The sequence below is a fragment of the Callospermophilus lateralis genome, chromosome 17, assembly GCF_048772815.1.
Source record: "Callospermophilus lateralis isolate mCalLat2 chromosome 17, mCalLat2.hap1, whole genome shotgun sequence".
Lineage (NCBI taxonomy): Eukaryota > Metazoa > Chordata > Mammalia > Rodentia > Sciuridae > Callospermophilus > Callospermophilus lateralis.
Window position 1 is genome coordinate 48780689 of NC_135321.1, and position 15184 is coordinate 48795872.

The 15184-nt window shown below is 39.8% G+C and overlaps 1 protein-coding gene across 1 annotated transcript in view; it reads left to right on the forward strand.

Moving 5' to 3' along the window:
• The first annotated feature begins 2540 nt into the window (after nt 1-2540).
• The window catches only part of Clul1 (clusterin like 1), a 28365-nt gene continuing 15721 nt past the window's right edge, over nt 2541-15184 (forward strand). Inside the window, exons 1-4 of the mRNA XM_076837251.2 lie at nt 2541-2569; nt 7064-7182; nt 8245-8393; nt 13671-13838. Coding sequence (XP_076693366.2) covers nt 7077-7182; nt 8245-8393; nt 13671-13838 — 423 coding nt within the window. The 5' untranslated portion in view covers nt 2541-2569; nt 7064-7076. The remainder of the gene's footprint in view (nt 2570-7063; nt 7183-8244; nt 8394-13670; nt 13839-15184) is intronic.

The following is a 15184-nucleotide window of genomic DNA, read 5'->3' on the forward strand; positions in this document are numbered from 1 at the left end:
TTAGAGAATGGAGAACTCCATCCTGTTTTACCACTAGGAAAATTGTACCCAAAGGAGTACTATGGTTGGAATATGGTTTATCCCCCCCAAAATTCATGTTGAGGTTTGATCCCCAATAGTAGCGTTGGGAGGAGTTGGAGTCTGCAAGAGAGATAAATACTTTTCTTGCAGAAGTGAGTTTTTACTGTCTTAGGAGTGCTTTGGTTTTTATGAAAATGGATTATTCTAAAATGAATCTGGCACTTCCTCCCCTCACCCTCCCTCATACATGTATTCTTCCCTTCTGCCCTTGTCTACCTCCCTTCCCACCATGAATTGAATCATCATGAAACCATTACTAGAAACCTAGCAGATGCCAGTGTCATGCTCTTGAAACTTCAGAACAGTGGGTTACATAAACCTCTTTAGTTTATATAATTTCCAGCCTCAGGCGTTTTGTTATGGCAACACAAAATGGACTAAGACCAAGATGAAGGAGAAGGCAACCTTATACTTCTACCAACAAAAGGATCAGACTGAGAGGTAAGAGGAGAACCAAAAGAAAATGACATCATCTACCAAAAAAAAAAAAAAAAAAAAAAAGAGATGCTTTAATAAACAGTTGCTAGTCAACTATACTAAATGCCAACATAAAGGACAGGTAAGAAAAGGAATAGAAAGCAACCAGAAGATTTGGTAATCAGTAGCTTCTTGGTGAATTTGGAAATCCCCATTGGTAGTAAGAACAAAATCCTGATGCCCCGAGTAGGCACCAATGAGAAGGGCAACATGCCTCACCGACATGTCCCACTGTGCCCTGCTCCAGCCTTTCTCATTTTGGAAAAGGGCGTCACATCCACCCATAGCCCAAGTCAAAACTCCAGCAGCCACCCTGGACCCCGATCTTTCCTTTATCTCACAATTCAATCCTGTCTCCAAGAAAAATCCCAAATCCTTCTCACTCTCAAGGAGAACCCCCTCTCTCCTTCCTGGTGATGGAAATAGATTCCTAACTGATTTCCTTTCTACCTTCTTTATTATCCTTCCTGTAATCCATTCTTCCCAGGACAGCCACGTGGTCTCTTAAAACTGGTAAATCAGACTGTATAATTACTCTTTGCAAAATCCTCCTCAATGATTCTACCTCACTTAAAACTTTTTTTCCTAACCACTTACCCTTCCCTGCTCTCAGCTGGGAACTCTTCTGCTTCCTGACCTGATCTTTTACTGCACTTTGAACATGAGCACGTTTCCTGCTCTAAACTTGTTCCCACCTTGCATTTACTCTTCCATTTGTAAGAATGCTCTTCCTCAGATTTTCCCAACCCTAAACCCGCCATAATGGGGGTTGAACCCAGGGGTGGTCTACCACCAACCTATAGTCCCAGCCCTCTTTATTTTTTATTTTGAGACAAGGTCTCACTAAATTGCCAAGATTGGCCTCAGACTTGGGACCCTCCTGCCTCAGCCTTCAGAGTTGCCAGGATTACAGGCGTGCACCACTGCACCCAGCTCTTCTTCAGATCTTAGAAGAGGTGCCGCTCCTTGTCCTTGATCAGGGCCAGCTTCCTGTACCAGCCACCTGCACCTGCCCTTGGAAGGGCTCTCTTGTAGTTCTTAATAATTTTTTAACACAGAGTCCACATTTTCATTTTGTCCTGGGCCCCTCAAATGATGGAGCTGGTTCAGCTTTCAGGGATCCTGTTAGGAGTCCCCTTGTCTGAGAGCCTTCCTTGGCCACCCATCCTAACGTAGCCCCTCCCCTTGTAAGTTACCTGCTACCACATTATTCCCATTTTATTTGCTTTATAACAGAGTTCATCTTCTAATACTTCCTTGCTGTGGGCTTCTTTGTTACAATGCAACACAAGCACTTACAAAGCAGAGGCCGCCTTATCCTCAGCATGTGGGACATAATAGATGCCCAGTGCACATTTGCTGAATAAATTATTCCAAGAACCTATTCTTGCTGAAAGCAAGAGAAGCACTATGCTGGGTGTCACAAAAATTTAAGACATTTGATATTTATAGTCATGCTAATCAATAATTAGATTTGTGTAGTGCTGGTCTAAACATAAATTCTGGTTTCATGATGATGCTAAATGGGATACAATTTCCTCATATTGTATTCAAACTTGAATTTAGAAGTTTGTTGTTGGTGTTATTGTTGTTTTGTTTTGTTTTGTTTTGTTTTAGTCTTTGCAGTACTGGGGATTGTCTAGCATGCACTCTACCACTGAACTACATCCCTGGACACTTTTTTCCTGAATTTTATTTTGAGAAAAGGTGTGGCTAAATTGCTGAGGCTGCCCTTGAATTTGTGATCTTCCTGCTTCGGCCTCACAAGTAGCTAGGATTACAGGTGTGTGGCACAGCAACTGGTTTTTATGAAGGCGTTTTGTTTTGTTTTGTACTGGAGATTGAATCCAGGGGTGCTTTACTGGCTGCATCCATCCCCAACCCTTTTTTTTTTTTTTTTTTTTTTTGAGACAGGGACTTGCTAAGTTGCTTAGGATCTAGCTAAATTGCTGAGGCTGGGCTAAAACTTGTGGTCCTCCTGCCTCAGCCTCCCAAGTCAATGGGATAACAGGCATGAACCACCATACCCTACTTCATGAAAGATTTTGAAGTCTGAATTCAATGTTTACTTTTGCTACTTGATTACTATGAGCTTAAAATAACATTTTTAGTTTAGTGTGAATTTTTAAAAGAGGTTATTGTTATACTTTCCACTTACGTTGTACTCTATGGCTCAATGAAACATTTATGCTTGTTTTGACCTACTCAGCAACTCTATATACTGTGCAACTCTAGCTGTAATTTTTCATTTCGCAGATTGCTTCGAATCACTTATTTCTTATTACTCTGCAACCACACTGCTACTTGGGGAGAATACATGAATAATAATCACAGAACTTGAAAGCTGGGAAAAACAGTAGAAAATATTTCTACCAACACTCTCCTTTTTATTTTTTAATTTAATTTAATTCAATTTTTTTGGCATCAGGGATTGGACCCAGAGGCATTTAACTACTGAGCCACATCCCCAGCCCTTTTTAAAATATTTTATATAGAGACAAGGTCTTGCTGAGTTGCTTAGGGCCTTACTAAATTGCTGAGGCTGGCTTTTGAACTTGTGATCCTCCTACCTCAGCCTCCTGAGCCACTGGGATCACAGGTATGCACCACTGCGCCCTACCTAACACTCTCATTTTTAGATGAAGACTCCAAAATTCAAAAGCACAGGGTCATGAGACAATTGAGTGGCAGAGATTTTGATAGAATTTGATCTCTTAAAGCACTAATCTTTGTACTATCCCAGTGGTCCTTTCTATCAAGAGTAAGGGGAGGAATCAATCTTTTAATCTTCCAGAAGTCTCTACCTCCTGGATGTTCACCATCTTAACATTGCCATACTGAAGACCAACCTTCCAACACATGGATCCTTGGATGAATAAACCACATCAAAACCTCAGCAGGTATAAATCAGAGATGACATTGACAAATTCATTATGGCCACAATTCTGCCCAAGCCTGAACTCAAGATAATAAACTAACATGTTGAAGTCCATCCCTGAGATTCCTCTATCAATTTCTCCGCTGATACCACATGCATCCTCTTGCTATCTTTCTCTTTTAAAATATTTTTTTAGTTGTAGATGGAAACAATACCTTTATTTTATTTATTTATGTTTATGTGCTGCTGAGGACAGAACCCAGTGCCTCACACATGCTAGGTGAGAGCTCTACTGCTGAGCCACAACCCCAGCGCCCCCTCTTCCTATCCTTCTTAATTAAGATGACCTTGCTTTAGGTCTCCTCAATTGCCAACCATCTGTAATATTTTATAAGCCACTTAAATCTTGAGCATACTAAGGTCATAATTATTAAAGCAACCAATTCACATGAAGTATTCCTTAATCTTAAGGACAAAATGGCAGCTGTGAAAACAGATGATGTAATTTGAGGAAGAACCTTCATGGAAGTTTAAAGATATTTCAAAAGTAATTAGTATTAGTAATGAAGTTTTCTCAGAAATTACACATAAAGAGGAAACATGAATTAAAGAAAAAATCTGCTACTCAATTTCTTAAACATCCGGTTCCATTTTCAACAAAATCTGGACTCCTTGAAAAGGCATGTGCAGATGCCAGCCATGACTTCAAATGGCCCCAAAAGCAGAGAGCAGCAAATTAATGAGCGAAGGGTGTGTAGAATCAGAGCAGAGCCGCACAGTTTCCTAGGACTGATTCTTCCAGAACTGTGCTTCTTTTTTTCCTGAGAAAAATACCCAACATGGGGCTGGGGATATTACTGCATACAAGGTAAGCTCATTTGGTAGAGTGCTTACCTTGTATGCACTAAGGCCCTGGGTTCAATCCCCAGTACCATTAAGAAAAAAAAAGAATATATAACATGTTACCTCCTCTACTGGCCAACCAGTCATCACCCAGGATGTGACATGTCTTTTTGTAAGTGTGGATTGTAGTTGCTCAAAAGTGAAATTGTGCTGTTAAAAATAATAATAGGGGGCTGGGGTTGTGGCTCAGCCGTAGAGCACTCGCCTAGTGCATGCAGGGCCCTGGGTTTAATCCTCAGCACCCCATGAAAATAAATAAATAAAACAAAGGTATTGTGTCCAACTATACCTAAAAAGTATATATTTAAAATAATAATAATAATAATAATCCCAGGCAGCTTGGGAGACGAGGCAGGAGGATCGTGAGTTCAAAGCCAGCCTCAGCAAAAGTGAGGCACTAAGCAACTCAGTGAGACCCTGTCTCTAAACAAAATACAAAATAGGGCTGGGGATGTAGCTCAGTGGTTGAGTGCCCCTGAGTTCAATCCCTAGTACCCAAAATAATAACTCAAGTTTTGCTTTGAGTTGATGTTTTCTAACAGAGAGGTGAGATTTCCTACTAAAACATAATTAGTAGTTAATCAAGAGCTAAAATGGGGTGTGGGTCCTCTAATTGCTCAGTCCCTGTGCCCAAGCAAAACTCCAGGTTACATGTTGCCCAGAGACAAGGACCAAACTCTGAGGGCCTTCGTAGACCAAGCAGGTAGACCAATTCAGAATGGTCTATCTCTTTAGAAAAGTACTGAGCACATAGTAACTACTGACTGGCTGAGATGAGTTCTCAAACTTTCATGGGGGGTGGGGGCGGTAGCCGGGAGGTAGAGGGTGGGGTGGGCAAGACCATCTTGCAATTTCATCAGCCAGAGACACCATGGCTCTAGGTTCTAGAGCTGGCCCTGGTAGCTACCAGATCTCCAAACTGTTTTCAAATGAATTACTAGGAGCCACATTTTCAATTCAGCTAATCAATTAGCAAATTGTAGTGAACCTGAAATACTCATCTATTGAATTATTTGTGAATTAGGTTTTTATCACATTATATAGTTAGAAGTGATACCATCATTTGTTTTTATCACTTCTTATAGCAGGGGGAAAAAAGAATACTTACATAATTGTTTGGATTTCTTTATTTTTATTTTTTGGGTGCTGGAGATGGAACCAAGGGCTTCTTGCATGCTAGGCAAGCACAATACGAAGCCATACCAAGTATTCTCATCAAAATAGTTTATCTTAGAGTTTACTTATTTTCATCTTGTTGCTTCTATTTCCAATCTAAGATATTTGTTTTACCTATGTTTATATGAAATTTATACATGTCATGAATTTCAAATTAAAAAGATATTTTTAAGGCTTTAGAGAGTCCTATCCAACTAGAATGTATTTGTGTAAAACTAGGCAGGCCAAGGTCATTGTTCTGACTGTGGGCCCAGTCTGCCCTCTGGTGTTTCTTTTTTAAACCATGCCAAATTTTAAACCAGAGTCTTAATCTCAAAATATTGTTTTAATAGGATTAAGAACTGTGTCATCAAATTAACAGAAGAGAGCCAAATCCCTGACACAGATGAGAATTAAATCAGAGGAAAGTACGGATCCTTCTAGAAACTGGTGGCAACTTCTCTGGGAAAACATTGCAAAGTTCGTGGTAAATATATTTTATTAAGTTTCATCTGGTAAATAGGATATTAATAGAAAAAAAATTAGCTCAAATGACATGTAAAATGTGATAACTGTGTAACTACTACTATACAGCTGTTATTTTATTATAGTACTAAAATGATATTTCAAGTGTTGATTAAATAATGTAAGTTTTTGTTATTGTTTTTAATACAGCAAATACATAGAAAGCAGATCAATACCTCCTTTGGAGGAAGTCAAGATAATCTGTGTTAATTTATAGATTTAACTTTATTAAAGCACACAGTTATTTTAATTTAACTTTTCTTAGTAAAGTTTTAAGTATTTGAATTTGGAATATCTATAACTAATGTACGTCAAGTCAAATCTATTTATTTATTTATTTAGGTACTGGGGATTGAACCCAGGGGCGCTTAACATCTGAACTGCATCCATCCCAGCCCTTTTATTTGGGGTTGGATCTTGCTAATTTGCCCAGAGCCTTGCTACATTGCTGAGGCTGACCTCAAACTTGTGGGCCTCTGTCTTTAACCTCCTGGGTTGCTGGGATCATAGGCATGTGCCACCATGCCCAGAGTCCACTTATATTTAAAAGGAAATTATCTGAGACAAAATCTAAATGTGCACTATTCATATAGCATCACAAGTCTTATAAGAAGCAGGAGAAAAATATGTGAGACTGTTTTTCCTTCATAAAAGAGTAAAGCCTAGTAGTGCTGAGGCAGAAGGATCATAGGACTTAGAATTTCAGTGACATATTATAATTAACTCTGTTTTAAGAGATGTTTACTGATGACAAGAAAATAAAATGGGGCTGTGATACACAGTATCCATTGCCTCAATGTTCAAATACATAATTTATTTATTTAACTGTCACAAAAAGTGTAAACTAAACAGGGACCGCAGGTGGTTGTTTTTTTAACTAATATCTTAACTTTCCCTATGTCCCAGGCATATTAACCTAAGATGTCTAAATTCATAAAGAAAAATTGACAGAAAAAATGCTTTGGAGCCCATGTGTTTTCAATTGATGCCAACAGAAACTAACCTCATAGAAGACACGTGATGCAGTTTATTTTTCCTTTGCAGTAACAGCAGGAACATGAAGCCGCCACTTTTGGTGTTTATTCTGTATCTGTTATGGCTGAAGGATTGTCACTGTGCACCTACTTGGAACGACAAAACTGCCATCGGTGAAAACCTGAAGAGTATGTTTGGTTTCTTATCTGTGCAGTGTCCTGTTTGCATGTTTTCCTATCCTTATGGCATTTATAGAGACTTATAGTGGTTTATAGAGAGACAACGGTATTCACTACATCTCACTGTGAGAAGTTCTCTGGGCACTTAAACCACGACGTCATGATACCAAACATCTGGATAAAAATAGAAAATTCCAATCAAGTCTCTGCAAGCGAGTGTTCCCATATCCAGATGTTTGCTATCCTGTAGATAAAACGTGCCTGCTTTTTGAATGCCTTTTTTTGGTACCATCCAGATGTTCAGTGTCATCTCAGCACTGCTTTAATGAACAGTGAAATACTTTTCTAGCATTTAAAGAATTTAAACCATTAGAGTAATCTGTGTAATTGTTCTTAAACGAGCAAAAGAATGGGTTATAATTACACTCAATCTGGTTGTTTCTGTGCATTGACTTGTGACCTTTCTTAGTGACACAGGTTTGGGGTACTTAACCACTTAGACGAATAAATTAGCTAAAATGGGGCTGATTTGGAGTCTATAATTAAATTCAGAGGCAAGAACAAGCTTCTCAGGAGGCCTCACTGGCTACTGAGAAGAAAGAAAGACAATGAAATTCATACCCACTTAGGGCTTATGAAAGGTGGGAAAGAGATATCCACTAGGTTATGAAGGAATCTTGTTGTATGAGATTCTTTCTGGGTTTGATGACTTCTTGGAAGGTAATTAAAATTGAAAAAGGGAAATCGTTCATTGTGTTTGAAGTCCCCACTTGAGACCTAAATGGAAGGGAAAAAATGGATAAATGAAAATAAGGCCTGCAAAAAATGACAAGAACAAGGTTAAATGAGCTCTGACTTGTTCAGGAGCTTTCAAGTAAGAGACAGAAGGTATTATCCATGTGACAGCTGACAGCTAATTCATTACAATCTGCTTTCAAAATACGAGTCTATAAGAACAATGAAACCTCTATGAAGGAGACATGAAATATTGGTGAACTCATTGTTCAATAATCTAATCAGATCTTTAAAAACAAACAAACAAACGAAAAACTCCTGCAATGCATCTTTCAGGTTCTTCTGAGGCTGGGGAGATAGATGAAGATGGAGAGGTGAAAAAGGCTTTGATCGGTATTAAGCAGATGAAACTCATGATGGAAAGAAGAGAGGAAGAACATACCAAACTAATGACAACCTTGAAGAAATGTAAAGAAGAAAAGCAGGTACCATAATTAAAGAAAAAAACAATCTGTTCTTTTTTTATTTTTTATTGTTTTGGTGCCTTATAATTATACATAATAATGGAATTCATTATGCATTATTTGTACATGAATATAACACTTTTTTTGGTATCAGGGATTGAACCCAAGGATACTTAACTACTGAGTCACATCCCCAGCCCTTTTCATATTTTTATTTAGAGACATGACTCACTAAGTTGCTGAGACTGGCTTTGAACTTGAGATTCTCCTGCCTCAGCCTCCCAGGCTGCTGGGATTACAAGCGTGCGCCACCACACCTGGCTTATTCTTAGACCTTTTTGATTTAGGATATCGAGTCAAAAGTGTTCAAAAATTGGGGGACTAGATCAGTCATCTCCAACATTTTTCATCTGCCATCCCTATAACTAAAAATGTGTTAGCACTCACTACTAAATACGTGCATATTATTTTATTTGTAAACTAGATACATGAATTGCTACCATTAGTATCTCGAGGTACAACATGTATTTTGGGTGAGGTTCATCATCAGATCCAAATTTCAAAATAATCTAGATATTTTGAAAGTCTTAGCTGACTTGCCAAATCTGATTAGCTCATTATAGTTTTACTCTGTCATGTGGCCAACACAGAGCTCACGATGAAGAGCGGTCAGCTCTATCATGCGCTTTTTATGCACTTACACTTACATTATTCATATTCATGTTTTAATAGTCCAGGTCTCCCTCATCCCAAGAATCTTTCCCTCCATTTTGTGAGGGTTAGTTTAGTTACAACTAGATAATAAAATTCATTCGTCCCCACTTGAATCCTCTCAAACAGGGACTCATTACAATTTGTTTCAAAGGAACAGAGAGAGAGCCCTGGCCAGTGTTCCAGAATGTGGAAGAATCCTTTTCCCTGGAAGACCTCACAGTTGACTACGTGCAATGTCTGACATGCGCACTCAAGAGAGCACCAGTGTACATTAAATATTGCATCAGCCAAATCCGTTTTATTTATTTATCTTTTGTGGTGCTGGGGATTGAACCCATGTAAGTCTAGCATTCTACCATTGAGCTTCACCCCCAGTCCCTCATCCATTTTTAAAAATTCAAGTACAGCTTTACTAAATAGCTGTAGTTCACACTCTGTCTTTTACCAATACAGAAAACACATTATATCCAAATGTCTTGAAAGGTATTGAAAATTGTTCATAAGCTACTGTAAAAACTCCATAAATTTCCAAACTATAGGACTGGGGTTGTGGCTCAGGGTAGAGGCCCTGGGTTCGATCCTCAGCACCACATAAAAATAAATAAATTAAACTATGTTAAATAACAATTAACATAACACTCAAAATAATTACATTTTTTTTAAAAAGATTACCTTCCAACATTATCCTTAATCCGAGATGAAATAAAAACTGTAACAAAAATAATGTCAAATTGTGGCAAAATACAAATAATATAAAATTTAAATTTACCATCATAATTTTTTTGGAGGGGTGCAGGGAGTTGAATCCAGGGCCTCATATGTGCTAAGCACATGTTTACCACTAAGCAACCCCATCTTGGTCATTTTTAAGTGTACTGTTCAGCAGTATTTAGTTAAATACATTTAGAATGTTGCTCAATCAACCTCCAGAATTCTTTTCACTTTGCAAAAACCCCAAATCCATGCCTATTAAACAACTACCCAATTCCTTTCCCCATATATGTGTTTGTATACATCTAATACATATACACATACATACACAAACATTTCAGTGTTGGAGATCAAACTTCCTCCATCCATTTTCAAATTAAAAAATACAAGCAGAGTTCTAACATTTCCTGCCTCTACCTCTACACATACACCTATAAAGTTGGGGGCCAATGAATTCCAGCTAAGTGCTCACATCTCTCCCCTCCCGAGCATCCTGGCCTCTGAGAGTCCATTAAGCAACTAGAGCAGAGTCTGACAGGCTGACCCCAAAGCGGTGTGTCAGCCTGTCACCAGGCCAGTTAATGCTCCAGCCACACCTACCGCCTGGAGTCAGGCTGGGTTCCTGGCAGGGAAAGGAGATTGCCTGACCAGCAGCTGCAAACCCTCCTCCCTTTGGCAACAATTAAAAGATTTTGAGGAAATCTAAAATAGCACAACATGGAAGTCCCTCAAGCTGGGTTCTACCCTGGTGGGCTTGTGAGTCTGGCCATCTGGGAATAGTGACGTTCAATGTCATTAACAGAGCTTTTACAAAACACATTATCGCATGGAATGCTTCAAACATCTGGGTAAACCATACTTTCATTTTACAGCTAAGAAAACTGAGGTTGGAGATGTTAATTAACATGTTACTCCAACATTGAAAGGCATGAACGGGGAGAAAGCCAGCAGATGTGTGCAGAGGGGACTTGGTGGCTTTGTGTTTTTCTCACTTGCTGGAGCCTCCTGGCAAGCGAAAGCTGTAGAACTAGGAAGAGAATATTCCAGTGAGGGGTGGATCAAGTAAGCAAAGGTTGGTTTCAATTCTGGCCAGCAACTGGGAGAATTTCTATTTATTCTTAAAAACCTACTTAGGACCCCAAGGCTTATTACATTTGGGCACTCAATTAAAAAGTTAATGGAGCAGAAGGTTTTTAACCCTGAGTCTTTCTCCCTGAACTTATGGTAAACCTAGAAGAAGGATCAATTTAGCCAAATTATGACTTGGTAAATATGGGGTTGGCACACCTAGTCTCCTGGTACTGAGTACCACCCGTCGGGTGACACGACATCATCACAGTCCCATGCCACTCCCTCCCCCATTCATATTGATTGAGAGCTTCTGGAACTTACTAAAATGAGAAAGCCACAAGTGGCCCATACTGATTTGTCCCCTATGTCAGGTTCCTGGGTATTTTGATGAGCTGTGAACTATAAAAATAGAGTTCTAGCAATTGGGGAGGCTGAGGCATAAGGATTGCAAGTTCAAAGCCAGCTTCAGCAACTTAGTGAGGCCCTAAGAAACTCAGCAAGACCCTGTCTCTAAATAAAATACAAGAAAAAAGGACTGGGAATGTGGCTCAGTTGTAGTGCCCTGGGGTTCAATCTCCCGTACAAAAAAAAAAAAAGAAGAAGAAGAAGAAGAATATAGTTCTAAACGTGGACTCTGTCCATGGGTGGAACATTTAGGAGAAATAGAAGGTATAGTAAGACATTCCTAAACCAGAGATCTACTTCATCCAGGGCAACATTTCCTTTTTAAAACTTGGGATGAGTAATTTGGTCAATGGTCTTTGTTATGCTTTTAAATGGGTGAGTGAAAATAAGTCTGAATATAATGAATTGTAAAAATGTGCTGATTGACTTGCTTCTTTATATAATTTAATACAAAAACCTTAAAAAGGAGCACGTACTATTATCCCAATTTGCTAATGAAGAGATTAAAGTTTAGATATATTAAGTAATTTGCCCAGGGATACACGGTAAGTATAGTTCAGAACTGGGAATACTGGGATTTTGGTTTAAGGGGATAATGTGCAGAATATTTAAAATTGGGACTAACTGAGAAAACTCACGAGATATTGTTGCCTGCCGGAGTGAAATAACCATTCTTAAGAAGATGTAGGTTTCCAACATTGTTCTGCAAAGCCCAGGGGCACACACACACAGATTCTGTTTGGGTCACCATGTACATTTGGCAGCCTGGACCCTGCTGGTTTTCCAATGTGGGTGGTAACGAATGCTACCTGGCTGAGCACCAGAACTCTGCAATGAGGCCAACTGAAAAATCCAAGCCAGACAGAGGAAACGTGGAAGACTGTCAGAGCCTGGGTGATTCTTTGGGCTCAATATGCCAGGATAGAGTGTTCCTATTGTGTTAAAATAATGTACAATAATTTTTGTACTGATATTGAACCAGGGGTGCTTAACCACTGAGCCACATCCTTAGCCTTTTTTTTTTTTTTTTTTTTTTTTTTTTTTGAGGCAAGGTCTCACTAAGTTGCTTAGGGCCTCGCTAATTTTTTTTTTTTTTTTTTTTTAAAGAGAGAGAGAGAGAGAGAGAGAGAGAATTTTTCTTAATATTTATTTTTTAGTTCTTGGCGGACACAACATCTTTGTATGTGGTGCTGAGGATCGAACCCGGGCCGCACACATGCCAGGCGAGCGCGCTACCGCTTGAGCCACATCCCCAGCCCCGGGCCTCGCTAATTTACTGAGGCTGGCCTTGAGCTTGTGATCCTCCTGCCTCAGTCTCCTGAGTCACTGGAAATACAGATGTGTACCACTGTGCCTGGCAATAATTTGGTTTTTAAAAATGCAGATGTGTACCACTGTGCCCAGCAATGATTTGGTTTTAAGCACTTTTTTCCTCGTATAGGCATTTTTCACTTAAGGGAAAGGCCTTTAGTTCTATCTTTGTATGGACCGGCCCATTATGCTCTTCATCCCCTTAACTTCATCTAAGGCAAACAGGGGGTCAGTCTTAAAAGCCCACACTCAGAGGGAGGCCAGGGATCTAGGCAGGGGCACAAGAAGAAAGGCCTGATGTGCCATGAAGGCAGCCTTTGGGGACCTCCAGAGACCAGGCTGAGGCTTTCAGGGACAGGTGCCCACTGCACTGGGCTCCTTCCCACTGGATGCAGGACCTGGCCCAAATACAGCCAGCACCACAAGGGGGAGTGCTTGGAATATACAAGAGGAGAATGAACATTCTCAAGAGACAGCTTCTCTGCAATCCGAATGTTAACTCAATGGGAAGATACAAGAACTATACTTTCTTGTAGTGTATGAGAACATGCAACAGTTAAAGGCAATATCAATGAAATAAATAGATATCTCATCATTATGAGCCTTCCACATCCCCCGTAGACTAGACATGCAGGGGACAGGTAAGAGGGTAAGTCACAGTGGCCCCCCCAGATAGGCTCACTTAATCACTGAGTGAGCCTCATTTAGTGTAATGTCCATCCACATAGCAAACACTCGGTAAATCCTGATCGAACACATGAATAACATTCACACAATCTCCAATAAAAACCAATCAGTGCTCTTCTCTTAAACAGAAAGCGCTGCAACAGATCTGTCAGCTGCTAGGGGCCTGAACGAGGAAGGAGTAGTTTAGAATATACACTTTTTTTTTTATCTTTGTTTTATTTATTTATTTTATGTGGTACTGAGGACCAAAGCCAGTGTCTCATGCCTGAGAGGCAAGCACTCAACCACTAAGCTACAACCCCAGCCCCATAACACACATTTCTTAAAGAGTGGAATCAACTGAGGCACACAGAGAATCATGAAATGGAAATAGGACTCATTTCTCGATTTTTTAATTAGGGGGCTGTGAAACTCATGAATGAAGTTCAGGAACATCTGGAGGAAGAAGAAAGGTTATGCCAGGCATCTCTGGCTGATTCCTGGGAGGAATGCAGGACTTGCCTGGACAGTAACTGCATGCGATTCTATTCAACCTGTCAGCCTGGTTGGTCCTCTGTGAAAAATACGGTAAGAGGAAAGGAGAGCTCAAAATGTCAGAGCTCTAAAGGCATCTAGATCCGCTTTTTAAAATACATGTATATTAATATTTAGAATAGAGATGCCCAACTGGTATCAGCCTTTTGTCATCTAGAATCTAACACGAATGCTATGAGCCACCATCTGTGTGTACAGCTTATAAGTTAGAACAACCATTCAGTATTTATCCTTCCTTTTAATGATACCAGAAATACCCTCTTTCAGCCTTGTATTTATTATTCACCAAGTTCCCACTAGACTGTGAGCTCTTTGAGGGCAAGGATCACATATACTGCCTTCATTTGAGCATTGCAGTCATCCAATAAATGTTTGTTGAATCGCGTTCTTAATTATATGACTTCAGTCTCTGATTCAATCTGCTTTCATTTTTCTCCACGAGAGGCCACATATATGAAGACATTCTCTGCCTCCTGAATCTTTTTGAATGCACACATCCTCTTATGTGTAACACATACACACATGTGTATGCATACATACACACACACTTTCATGTCCCCTTTTATCCATATATGTCCTAGGGAACTGGCATGTTTGTGTTTTGCCCCTTTGGCTATCTTTGGGGCAGAGGGAATCATAGAGGGTGGTGACCTGAATAGAATGAGCTTTGTCCTATAAAAGGCTCCAACTGGCCTGAATTTTCCTCCTTCCTCATGAAGTGAGCAGATTGACTAGAATTTCACTCTTCTAGTAGAGCACTCACTAATTAGAGGATGCTCCTGGCTTGGCAGTGCCATACTCAATTACAAAGGAGAACCCCTAGGATAAGGAGTGTGCCAAGCTAATTTGCTTCCACTGTGGATTGCATTTGCTTTATTTTAAAAGCCACTGTCATTGAATAATACACCAGAATATGGTGGGATGAGCCCTGGCTGGAAGCCAGGAGATTTGGGGACCATTTCCACCTGAGCCAGTTGTGTGACCTTATGAATATTTCTCAGGGCTCTCAAGTATTTGTTGTCTTTGTCTTTTTTTTTTTTTTTTTTTTTTTTTTTTTTGCATGGTCCCTCCATGCTGCCCAGGCTGGTCTTAAACTCCTGGGCTCAAGTGATCCTCCTCCCCAGCTTCTTGAGTAGCTGGGATTACAGACATGCACCACCATAACCCAGAATTAAAGTCTTGTTTTTGTGGATGGAGCCAAGTAAACAAAAGCTGGCAGCGTGAAAGGCAGACAGCCCACCCAGATGACTTTCTGGGAAAGTCACAAGTTCTCTAAATATTCCTGGAGAATACTTTGAACAGTAGTGGGTGGTGCTATGGCAGTAATGTTCAATAGCCGATAAAAAAGGAACTTTTTCACTAGCATATAAAGGCAACTC